This window comes from Lathamus discolor, chromosome 3 (assembly GCF_037157495.1).
Source record: "Lathamus discolor isolate bLatDis1 chromosome 3, bLatDis1.hap1, whole genome shotgun sequence".
NCBI lineage: Eukaryota > Metazoa > Chordata > Aves > Psittaciformes > Psittacidae > Lathamus > Lathamus discolor.
Genome location: NC_088886.1, coordinates 27,462,135 through 27,475,178, shown reverse-complemented (window position 1 = coordinate 27,475,178; position 13,044 = coordinate 27,462,135). Strand labels below are relative to the sequence as shown.

Genomic DNA, 13,044 nt, shown 5'->3' with positions numbered 1-13,044 from the left:
TGATCTAGCTTAGATCCAAATGACTACATTTTTGTTTCAGTAAAACTGTAACTTGCTCAGTGTGATTTCTGTCTTTCCTAATCTTGTTTTCTCTGTGACTCACAGCTAGAGTGTACCCTGTTGGGTCGCTAATGTTTACAGAAAAGGTTTGGTTCAGTTTGGACCTTCTATCTTCTAGGAGGAGAATAGGGCCCTTATCAGATGGTCTTCATAGAAAGAAAGAAAATTTGTGTTTGCTCAGTGTCTGTGTGTTTGTTGTCTTGCTCACTATTCTAGCCAGAAAAGATTTGCTGGCTTTTCACTTTAATTATCAATGAAATGCTCTGCAAGCAGGAGAACAATATTTGCATAGATGTAATTCTGGAAATTGAGTGTAATGTGATCAGGAAATGGGACAGGCCCTGGCTGTTATCATGGAAGAGACTTGCTGCTACCTGCACTTTGTTTCAAATGTAATAAGGTCTGACTCAGGAAAGTTTCCTGGACGTTAATAGAGAAAGCTCTCTTTTGGCAAGGGACTGGTGCTGACCTTTATGCACAGGAACAAGAGGTTTCTTGTGATTTCATAAATCTGTTCTGAAAGGACTGCTAACAGTATGCTGACAATTTAGAGGGAAATGGTCTCCTTTGGAGCAGAAAGGCAGGGGTGTGTGTGCATGTGTGTGTTCAGGACTTTCTTTTTCTGAGATAGAAGCCAAGGAACAAGGCACTTGTGTGCACTGCCAGTGAAATCTCAGCGGGAAGACATGATGCTACTTGCAAGGTATGCACAAGACAAGACCAGAGGCGCCGCACTGCTTGATTACTGTCAAGGGCTCAGTTGGAACTTGTCTTTGCTCTTTGGCCTGCAGCATTTATGTAGAAATTGGGGACGCTGTTGCTTGCTTCCAAAGCTTTGCCTTGATGGGTCCTGCCCACATCTTAGGCGGGGAGAAAGGGGGGGAGGGGTGGGGGGGGGCTCACAGCCTATGAAGTAAACAGGAAAATTACTCACCTTAATGATGCATTTCACTGGCATTGCCGCTTTGAGAGCCTGTCAGATTTAATACTTTCTGTCCTTCCTTCCATCGCCTCCCATAGGTGTGATTAATACTTTATTAGAAGGATGAAGTGGAGAGGTATATGTACTTTCCCTCAGGTGAAATAAATAGGGAGGAGGGGGACAGGAGAGAAAGAAGACGAGTAGGAGAGAAAGGGGATCACCTTTTTCCATTGAAGCCACTCAGTCTTTGTTGAGAGTACACAGACAGAAAAGCACTCATTGACTGACTTGGCTGGTGGCCCCTTATTTTATCATAATGTTGAAGTTCACAGCTGAGACTCTTGGCCTCCTGGTTAGCTAGTAGCCCTCCTCCATGTGGTGCAGTGGCTGGTTCCCCACTCAAGAGACAGCCAGGGAGTAGTCCCACACTTAGTCACAGCACAATATTGAAATAGGCATGCCCAGCCAAGAAAATACCCACAGAGTCATCAGTCTGCTCCAACTGCTTAAACGTGGGCTGTCTGGAAAGAGTAGAAAACCTGATCCTCATGGTTTATGGGGAACCAAGAGAGGCATCTCTTATGGCCATGTCCACAAGGCTCAATTATGTAACAGGAGGCCAACTACATCTTCAGTAGTGTTTTAGGAAGGGAAGAAAAAATTCAAATAATCTTTATAGGATCTTTGGATATTGTTTGTCCTTTAAGTAGATTCCATTGAATCTAAACCCTAAGTCAAGAAAGAGTGAACAGGAGAGGTAATGTATCTGGGCAAAGGTGTTAAGTACGAGAGGTCTGAAGATATTAGACCTGGTTTCAGCTTTGAATACCTTGAATTTTCTCTCTTGTAGCTGCCTATCAGAATGAGAGTGTGCAAAGCTGACCAGCCTACTTCTCCTTGGAGCTTGCCAGTGACACAGCTAGGAAGATGGGCCCATATTTGACACATAATGCTTACTTTTGCAATATGCTGACCCTGTGGCATTTTGCAACTAGGTCAGTCCTTTGGCGTGAGCCAGATTTGGGTGTAGATCTGTCACCATCTAGCAAAGTGTCCTGCTTTCTAGAGTGTTGTACTTTGTGGAAGTGTGCCTGACATCTCTGGGTCTGACTTTGCTCCTACATTCCAGGCCTGGGAGGTATGTTGCTGACAGAAAGGACTATGTTGGCAGAAAAATTTCATTGTGTGCGTTTTGGGTTTTTTTGGGGGGAGAGGTTGGGGGGTGTTTGATTTTTGTTGTGTGGTTTTTGTTTGGTTGGTTGGTTTGGTTTGGGTTTTTTTTTTTTTGGTTAGGGTTTTTGTGTTTTGTTGTTTTTATAGGGTTTGTTTGTTTGCTTGCTTGCTTGTTGGTATTTTGTTGGGTTTTCTTTCATAGCCTGGCTTCCCTCTGCTGTAACAGATACCATACTACTGACTTTACTTTCCTCTAAGATATTAATGAAATCCCCTTATTTGCAAATGAGGGAACTAAAAAGAGTTCTGGCATTAGGTCTTACATCTGGCATTTCATTGTATCCTACTTCCTTCCCTTTATTTTCAGCTGGTGCAGAGCTACCTGAGCCTATGACTGTATCCCAGATTGCTGAGCCATAGCCTGTATCCCAAATTGCCTGTGTCTGCTCTGTAGGGGGCTGCAAGGCTTGACCTGCTCGTCTGGGACTCTACAGCTGACTCATGTTGATGAAACCGGGTGGGATTTGGTGTGAGCAGGCTGATTTTGAAGAGCATTAGGATTTTTGCTTTGCGATTTGCTTATCTTAATTGAGCACACACAGAACAATCAGTAGGGATAACCTCTATGCGCTGCTGTTATTCTTTCCTCCTTATGGTTGAGTTCATCACCCTTTGACTTTGAGCAGGGGACAAAAGTGTCTGGGAGATGCACTAGAACCTGGTGTCTGATTACTCCAGACAATGTTTCCTCTGGCTGGTTAGGGTTTTTTGGAGTTTGGCTGGTAGGATAGAGCTTGCTGGAACATGTGGATGTGAAACAGATGAGATCTGGGAGGCTAATCTGAAACAAACAACAGCCTTCCTCTTTGGCTGAACCTGAGACACATGATTATAAGAAGGTTTAATCCCCCACGCCAAGCTAAGAGGAGGTTTGAAGCGGCCAACTTGAGCTTTACTTAAAGCAGTCTATGAGCAGAACAGGTTCTGGTGCTCAGTATCTGAGGCTGAGGCACGTGAGTCAGAAGTAATATGTGGTGGGTTGCATGCGCTCTCATGAGCCTGAATATGTTCTTTCCAGTTCATTTCTGGAGTCCTTTATAAGAAAATTCTGGTTGCCTTTAAAATACAAGTTGAATCAAACCTTTCTTCAGCTTTGGCTTCACAAATGCCCTTATGCAGAGGCACACTGACTTGAGGAGGCAGCGGTTAACAGTGCTGTCAAAAATTAAACATATGCTGAAGGGCATTTTGGGGGTTCAAGTCTTGAAGGTTTTTACCTGTAGCTTTGGTGTATACATTCTGGTGTAATGAGTTAGAATTGTCTGGAAGGACTATTGCTGGTTATGTCACTGTCACAGCATCTAGCTGATGTGATGCTTGGGGTCATACTAATCAACTTATTTACCCCATGTGTTTGCTTATGTGAAACTATATGAACCATATGCTTCCCTGCAGGTATGTGTGTTTTATATAGGTGCATATACTTGTAACTTCAGTGTAGCACTTCATTTACACTGGATTCCCCTCCTGCTAGGAGGATGTGAAACAGCTGAGTGGAGTTGAGCTGAGAAAGGAGGGAAGAAACGCAATGGAGTTATTCGTGGAGCTTCTTCTACATTCACTGTAAGGACTAAAAATCTTGCTGTCAAATTTTTTGACCCCTTTATTAATGCTCAATAATTGAAGCAGATGTTTATCAAATCCAATTTTAACTAATGTTTTAGCCCAGCTTGTTTTACTCCTCACTCATTGTTCTGCCAAATTTTAACACTTCATAGCCTTTAGGTGAATTTGGGTAGCATGAGAGTGGACTACCTACAGTGTATGCTTGTTAGTGTTGTATCTTCTTTAGTAGTCAAATGGGCTGCTTACGTTGTTGTGCATTGTAATACAGAAGTCACTGGGAGCCCTAGATATCAGCTTGAGAGGCTGAGATGAACAGGATAAAAAGAGCCTGTGTCCAGTTCTCCTCCACTCTCTCTCCCTACCCACCCCACCCCCCACCCCACCCCCCAGGCAAAAACAAAACACAGAAAAATTCCTAGTGCTTGAAGTACAGCAATGCAGCATGAGACCCCATCCCTGGCAAGGTTTATTTGCAAAGTCATCCTAAGGAAAAGTCCTTTGAGGAAGGAGATACCACACAGTTTTAGTTATGGTCTGGAAATTGATCATGTTCATGTCAGTTAATCAACAGAGCCTATGAGAATAACATCACAGGGATGTGCAGAGTCGTGAGCTGGGAGACACACCGATCCTGTGGAAACCAGCACAGTGTCCAGAGCCTACTGTGCCTGCAAAGCACATGTGCTTTGGCCAGTTATGTTACATCAGAGGGGACCATGCTACAGCTGGGATAATTCTTGGGTGTTTTGTGTATGCGTGTAAACTTGTGTCTATAAGAAGCTATCTGAAAGTGTACCTCAGACTTTGAGTAACAACACAAAACACAAGCTCCCTGTGGAAGCTACTTCATCCAGTGAAAATTCCCATGTTGTTTTGTAATGTGGGATCCTGCTGTCAGTGGGCGCTTATTGGAACCTAAAGGAGAAGATGTTTTCAGCATTGGCTCAGCTTTGGCTTTCAGCACATTCACTCTTGTTTCGTCCCTTCACCTCACTTGCAAAATTTCCCGTGCAAAGTAGTCTGTCAGAAGTGCAAATGACCAGACATTGTTAGCACCTGAAACGCATTTGGTACTGCTAGAATTTCAGTTTGGAAACGGGGTACGATACACAAGCAGAGTATGAGTTGGGTGTGCTAGGTAAGGTCATTCAACTGCAGGAGTCTTATGGTTTTGGTTTTTAAGGAAAATGATTTCAAAAAGAGTTGAAAATCTACTGCTAGCAAAGGAAGAGAACTTAACTGCCAAAACGGAAGGTTTCCAGAGTTTGTTGTTTTGGTTTGTTTTTTTTTTCTCTTGAAACAGGGTACTTTTCAGTTAATTCCTTTTTTGTTTTGTTCAATTAAAAATATTTTAGAACCAGACCTCAGGATATCTTAATTTATTGATGAAATAAGTCTGTATATTGGAAACTGAAGCTTAAATGCCCTCAAATGTAAGATTTTAAAGTTTAAACTATTTCACAGTGCAAAACTATCATGAGAAAATAGCAGTGTTATTTCTGTTTATCATTGTGGCTTTGCAGGCAACATGAGGCAGGAATATTTCTAAAGCAGATACTACATCAAACTAGTTTTGAATTCAAATCTCTGGGATCCTCAATCAAGATGCTGAAATATGGTTGCATGAAGGAATTATCTCATTTTCCTAAAGAAGGGAGAATCTAATGAGTGCTCTGAATTCAGAATTTGGGGGAATTTCAGGGGGTCTCCTATAGCATGACCACTTTTGTGTGTCCCTGAGCACCGTCTTCTCGGCCTGCTTCAGCTGCTTCTTCTGAGGCAGAGCGCAGGGCTGGGTGTTTGGGGGTGGTGATGGGGGTCTGGACGTGATGCAGAGGAACTCGCAGGTGGTTGTGCGTGGTGGTGGGAACACGGAGCCGGCACTGTCTGCCAAGGTGAGCGGGTGACTGTGCACGCCGCTCCGCGTCTGCTCGAGGCGGGGGGAAAAATGCTTTTCCCTCCTTTCGCATCGCGCAGTGAGCCGCGACAGCCCAGCGGAGCGCAGGCTTCCCCGGGCCCCGCGGCAGGCGGCGGGGGGGGGATCCGGGGCACCAGCCGCCGTCCTGCTGAATCCGTACCCGCAGGCTACGTTTCTCCGTTCTCCTCCCAGCCACCCCTCCCCTTCCCCGGTTACCTAAGCAGGGCAACGCACGCACACACGTATATATTTCCATTCATTTATTTATTTTTTCACCAGGGTTTCCGAGGCGCAGCTCCCGGTCCGGCGTCGGGAGTGCCGCCCACCGCGGGGCACTGATGCGCTGCTTCTCGCGGTTTCCGTGGCGCTGCCCGTCCCCGCTCCACTCGTGAGTCGCGTTCCCCCGGCCGCCAGCGCGGACGGGGGGACGCGGGGCCCACCTGCCTGATGTCAACATCTCGAAGGGTGAGGCCGGGCAGGAATGTGCCGCTCCCAGCGCGGCGCAGGTAATTAATCCCTGCGACTGACAGGTGGCAACAGGCGGCCTTTGGCTGCGGCTCCTGGGGAAAAGCGCTCGGAGGAAGGATTTTAACAGCTTCTCAGCTCCGGTCGTGCGCGGCGGCAGGGCCGGCGCGGGGGCAGAGGAGCTCAACGGGAAAATGAAGTTTAAGTCTCTGCAGAGGCGGACGCCCTTGGGTGAATCGCTGCCCTTCCTCAAGAAGGGATAAAAGGATGACATGGTGCTTTTTCCCCCTTTGTCCCGGGGTGGAAAAGTTTGGTAAATGTCTGCCAAGCACTGGTGGGGCTGCATCCTTCCTGGTATGGCACGGTGGTTTTCCTGTGGTGCTTAAAGGGAATGCTCAGGCAGGAACTGCTCAGAGGCCATGTCTCGTTTGCTGGTGCAGTGGCCTGTGTGTGAGTCCGGGGGTTGTTGTCACACATAGTGGATCTGTAGGCATGTTGGGGTTGGTGATCACTGAACCTGTCAGTCATGCCCATGGTTTGAATATCTGCTACGTCCACTAACAGCAAACTGATTGCTTTTTTTCTGAAGCCTGACGAGATAGAGCACCTCAGACTGGAGTTGGAATAAATTGGCTAATAAGTGGTGGGTTAAGGTTGTGCAGAGCCATAATCTGGCAGGAGACATCTGTGTCTGCAGCACTCCTGGTAGAGCTGCTCTTGGGCTTCTCTGCTGAGCATCCTTTCTGTACAAGTTAGTTCCTAAGCCTGTGTGTGCATGTGCACACACTGGTATCTGGTGTCCTCCCATACCCTCAACAGTTTTTTGTGAATGAAAAGGTAAATCACTGTTCATCAAAGCAAAAACATTTAAGGTGTATGTGTAAATGCGTTAGGGTTTTATTCTTAGTAGGTACCTTCCTTTTTTCCCCCACTACCTGTTTTCTCCTGAATGAATAAACCTTAAGCAGGTGATTTTCTATTTCTATGTCACTGTCCTTGTTCTCATCTGTGACCATTTTGGTGCAAGTAAATGTTGTTTTCCCACTCTTCTAACTGGTTCTTTTTTTCCCCCTCCTGGAGTTAATTGATAGGGGAGAAAGCATAACAAACTGATGGCTTTAAACACATCAAGTAAAATGAATCTAGTGTTTAACTGAGTTGAACTAAAATGTGAGTACTTGAAAGAAGTTTGCAAAAAATTGAAAGACCTGTTGATCTAAGCAGAAGGGGCTCAGGGAGCTGTCACGCCATAAGCCAGTCTCTGGGATCACCTTCAAGTTGACATCCATCAGCATTCATAGAGCTGACTGAACCCCACTCCTTTTAAAGACTTACAGCCTGTAATCCCTCAGCTAGACGAGATGGCAAAACAGATACTAGAGGTAGATTTCCAAAGCACAGTTTTGAGGATTTTGCTGCATCAAAGTTTTGCAGGTAAATTGGATTCTCAGTGAAAAGCCATTGCAGCTTGATTTGAACCTTGCACTTGCTTTCAGGAGACTTCTGTCCTTTCCAGCAAAAATTCTCCTTTTGAGAGGTGAACAGTGGTTTGCTTTCTCCTTTAAGCCCCTTGTTGACACACCTTCTGGAGAAGAGGCTTGCTGAGAAATCAGACAGGTGTTGCCTGGTGGTAGCTGGCGTGTGTGCATTGTGATACTGAATTACCAGCCAGGGTGCCAACAGTGGATAATACAGTATGTCTGCACAGGCAGGTGGGGAGGGCAAAGCTGCAGGCACTGGAATGTTTCATTCTTTCCTTTTAAGACATACTATTAAGCAAAAAGCTAAGTTCGCTGCTGTTCTTAGCAATCTCTTGAAGTCTGCTTATTTGGGCATGACATACAGTACTTGAACGCCAAAGAGAAGTCTGCGCCAAAGAGAAGTCTGAGCCAAAGCTCTTTCCTCTCCCTCTCGAATGGTTACATGTTGCCAATATCCACTCTATTGTTTTAAACAGCCTTCTGGTCTTTATATCTGGTAGAAGTGGTGTTTGCACTTCTCAGGCTGTTGGCACAAGTTTTGTTCCTGCTGCACTATGACTATTGTCATCTTGCTAAATGATAGGCTTGTTGATTGAGTCAAGCTCATTTTTGGTATTTTTGTTCCCAATTAATTTGTTTTCCTATTCAAGCAAGTAACAGAAGTGCATTGATTTACAGTCGTGTTCTGGTTTTCTGGGAATTACTCATCTTGTGTTCTTGCCCCTTATACAGCGGGCATCTCTCACTTCCCACAGCAAAATGGTGGGCACGGGGACTGTCATCTCCCGCAAGGTAGGGTGGTCTGGGGACCAATGTGGAGAGGCACCTGTGCCAAGAGAGGCAACCCTTCTTGCAGGCACTCTGAATGCACAGACAGTTCCTGCTTCGGGTTTGGGTTCGGGTTTTTTTTTTTCTGTAGCTTATTTGCTTTGAAATCTATATACAATATCCTGTTTTGCTCCGTGGATATAGCGATTATCACTGATCCAGTACGAAGCCACTATGACCTAGTTGTTGGCATCTATTTATGCCAATAAATGGCTGGGTGTCAGGTTACCTATGGTTGCAGCAAAGTTGGCAGGGTGGGAAACTCAAGACCCTTGCTGTCTGACAGCAGGTACGCCATGAACGGATTTACACGGGTGTTAAATGACCGGCTGCTCAGTGTTTACACGCTTGCAGGCGGCTGTGCTTGGGGTAGATGTGAAATCATGGCTGTATGCCATGTCCCCGAGGCCCGTGTAGTGCCCGTGAGGCTTGAACTCCTCTTGCAATCAGGTGACAAAAAGGCAGCACAACCAGTCTTCTGTCTTGTCTGTCTCTGTGCTGGGTACTGCTGCTTGCCTCCCTGTGCCCTGACCATGTCTCAGAGCAGAGGTGGGCTCCTGGTCACCCTCCTTTTCTGACATGCCAAGTTCAAGGTGTGTTGGCCAGAGACTGAAGCTCTTGAGTCTGCCCTGTGTTTTGGAGACATATATATGGATATTTCTTTGTTGGACAGGCTTGTTCATCATAACCCATTAGCCCCTTGCTGCTGCTTGCTTTCTGTGAATTTAAGTTACAGGTTTGATGCCTTCCAAGGTGGTTGTAGCAAAAGGAGTTTGACAGTTGGGGTGCCAGAGGGTGAATGAGGAGCAGATTCCTTCCTTTGCTGGCAGAGGAACCACACTGTTTGATCTGGACTCTCAGTATTCATGCTGCTGTTGGGCTCCTGTCCTTCTGAAAGTAGTAATTTCTGGGTTGGTTTTTTGGGGATTTGTGTTTTTTTGTTTTTTTTTTTTTTTTTAACACTCCCCTTCCCCCAACTTGTAACCCCATCTTTTGTCTTTGAAGATGTTATACATAAAACTACAGTCAACGCCAACACCCCTGATATGTGACGAAGGGGTGTGTATCTCCTTCCATTTGTTCAATTCTCCGAATGCCTGCAGACACTGGACACTGGCTCCTGGCGTGTGCTGTGCCTTCCCTGTGCCATTGCACTTCCATATTTATGCTTTCCTTTCAGCCCATGGCGTTTGGATGCCCAATTTCTTTACACTTCAATTATATCAAGGCATCCAAGTGATTAAGTGGCTTTTTGAGATTTTTGAGGCTTTCTTTCCTTGAAACCTTCACAATGCTATTAGCAAGCTTATGCTTTGAGGGAAACAATGCTTTCTAAATTTTCTTGTTTTAAACCTAAGTGATTCTTTTTCTACTTCTTGAGATGAAAAGACAACATAGTGAGCTCACCCTTACCTTCAGTAAGGAATTGCTTTTTAATTAAAAAACAATAAGGAATTTCAGGCAAAAAGATGTACGATATAAATCACCATCCAGATCTGTTTCGCAACTTTTATTTTTGTAATTGTTTGGCATGTTCCCCGTTTCCGCGGGCTGGGTAAATCCTTTGTGGGTTTAATCTGTAGCCTGGAGGCATATAAAATACATTGCACAATTTTGCCTTTGCATTTTTAAATATTTTTTTTTTCCTTAGCTTAAATACCTGTAGCATCCTCTCTGCCATATGGATGGGTGGTGTTGAGTAAGGAAGGAAGGGATTGGCTTGGCTTATTTTTAATCTCTCTCTCCTCCCTGGTGTCTCTCCCAGCTTTGGTTTTTCCTGTGTTAGCAACGTGTATGTTTTGAAATGCAAGTAATCCCTGAATATCGCTGGCTAATCCTTCTGCTGCCACATCACCCACCACCCACCCATGCATGTGCTGGCTCTTCCCATCCCAGCAGGGTGGATGGCCATGTCTTGCTCTCAACCAGTATGAACCTGCCAATGCTGTGTTTGAACAGTTGGGTCTGGGGCTGCATTGGCCATGGCTGCTAGAGATGTTTTTTTAGAAAACAGCCACCTTGGGGCTTTTACTTTTTTTTTCTGTGCAAGAACCGAAGAGATGGAAGTGGGGAAATACCAGCAATTCCTGTGGGTTACGTGGTTAGAATTACTGGAAGAGCTCTGTACTTGCAAATGTATGAGCACCTGGAGAAAACTGAATGCCTCTGAAGCGGGGCACTGATGAAAAATACTGTGTTCTGGAACAGCAGAGGAGACTGAAGACTCTTCTTCATGGGGGGCATCCAGAAAAATGAGTTTGGATTACCGGACTATGTAAGAGTTGCCTTGTAAACCGTTCCTGATAAGCACTTGCCCTTATTTTGGTGAGGGTGTTTGAACAGAAACCAATGACTTCAGCCCGTGCCTTGCTGTTTTGCTGAGTAAGGTTTTCCAGATGTGAACACACTTTGGGGAAAAAGCTGCACCACTGTTACTGCTTTAGTGAGGAACATCTTAAAAGAGGTATGCTTCAAGTTAGCAAAATGAATAAGAGCATCTTGTTCTGCTCCAGGTGTCCATTGCAAGGTCACAACTTCCCTTTTGTAGTCAACTGCTGGGTTGCGCTCTAGGTCTTGCAACGGACCTGGTCTTTGGAGTGTTCACCTTTTTTGATTATTAAAAAAATAATAATATTCTTTTACCTTTTGTGGACATAATATTTTGAGTTTGGAAGCGTGGAGATTGCTACAGAAGTAGTAAGCAGAGGTGTGAGATGTTTTTAAAAGGTGACTAAAATGTAACAAATCTGACAACTTCCAGATTGGTCAGGGTCTTGCTTTCAAGTGCTGTTCAACTTGAAGGCTGATGTTTTTATTTCAACTCTCTACAAAAGTAGGAAGGCTTCTTACAAAACAAGATGCAACACCTGGTGTGTGGCTTCCAGGATTACAGTGTGCTGTGAAAAGAATAGTAGCCATTTTGTTAGGAAGGTAATGTGTGCCTCTTGTAAGAGGGAATGTGTGCCCAAGAGTAATAAAGGCTATTTGTTCATGTAAAAGGGATGCCCTTTAGGAAAACTAAGATGTAGGTTTATATTCTGCTATTCTAAACCAGGCAAAGGTGTAGAGCTTTTGCCACTTGTCTGGAAATGTGGCTTTGCACATGCAGTAACTGATGCACTCAGTGATATATGCAAACCCATCTCAGTCCTCCTAGCACGCATTCATTCCAAGCTGAACATTCTGACTCTCTCTTGCTCTGTTTCCTCATCCAGTATTCCACCGAACTGAAAAAGCTGTACTGCCAGATCGCCAAGACATGTCCCATTCAGATCAAAGTGATGACCCCACCGCCTCAGGGAGCTGTTATCAGGGCTATGCCAGTCTACAAGAAAGCTGAACACGTCACCGAAGTGGTTAAACGCTGCCCAAACCATGAGCTGAGCCGAGAGTTCAACGAAGGTAAGGAAGGCAGTGCACTGCTGGCAGTCCCTCTCCAAAGCTGCTCATCTGATGACTGACCAGTGTGGGGATTTGGTGGCAGCTTTACAGCAAACCTGCTGGAAGCAGACCGCCCTGCAACATCTTGTGCAGCTTTTTATTTCCCATGCTTAGCAGGAAGCTTCATACTATACTTTAGCTGTCCCTGTGCAAGCACGTCCTTGGGAAGAAAGTACCGAAATAAATCTCATGCCTGCCCAGGTTGGATGGATGTCTGTCCCCATGGCAGGCAATGCCCTTCTGGCAGCCTTTCCCTGCTCTGCTTTTGCTCCCGCAATGAGAAGCAGCTGTTCTTGTGTTCAGGAATGAGCTTCCACGTTGCTGGGACAAGGATCTAGTAACAGGATGCAATATCATCTCCAGCCCTTAATCCGCGCCTCAAAGACGGAGGTGCTGTTTATCTGTGGCAGAATAACACTAAGTGCCAGCATCAACTGTAGGCAGCCTTCCTGTACATTTAACGCTATTGGTTCAGTATTAATGTTTTAATCTTTTACTTGCTGCTTGTGTTAGTGAAGGTTAAAAATGTCCTGGGTTTTTCTGCAAACTCATAGGCTGCGCTCTGTTTTGCCTTGGTCACTGAAGTTCACATAACTTCAGATGAGCATCTGTTTTATTCTATGTGCATTATTTATCTCCTACTGTAAAAAAATCCTTGTTGGCGTCAGTTAGCAGGATGTCTTAGGAGCCCAAATCCCTTTGCTTATTGCAAAGCAGCCCTCTAGACAAGCACAAAAATAAGCAAGGACTTACGAGTGCAAAATCAGAGAGAAGTGGACAGGTCTTCAGAACAGTTTTTCATATTAAAAAGTGCTTTTCTAACAGAACTGGATTTTTTGAGGGTTGATACCTGGGTCAGTACCAGAGTTTTTATGAAGAAAAAAATAAAATTATTAATTTTTATTCTGAAATAATTATTTCTCTAGAAATATGATGTATTTAGGTTAAGAAATGCGCAAAAACACAATTGAAACAAACACAACAAATTCTTGAGATGAACTCGTAATAGGCTTTTCTCCTCAGAATTTAGTCATGCGTTGTAGAAATACTGAAGAAAATTTGCAGGAAGGAGGCTTTTGTAATTATTGGAAAGGGGCCTATAAATAAGTTTAGGTTTCCTTCTGCCACCG

The 13,044-nt window shown here is 44.8% G+C and overlaps 1 protein-coding gene across 8 annotated transcripts in view; it reads left to right on the top strand.

The window, feature by feature from the left end:
- TP63 (tumor protein p63) overlaps positions 1–13,044 on the top strand; it is a 130,469-nt gene that overhangs the window by 95,950 nt on the left and 21,475 nt on the right. For all 8 annotated transcript variants that reach the window (XM_065674276.1, XM_065674274.1, XM_065674278.1 and 5 more), the window contains one exon: positions 11,689–11,875. In XM_065674276.1, coding sequence (XP_065530348.1) covers positions 11,689–11,875 — 187 coding nt within the window. The remainder of the gene's footprint in view (positions 1–11,688; positions 11,876–13,044) is intronic.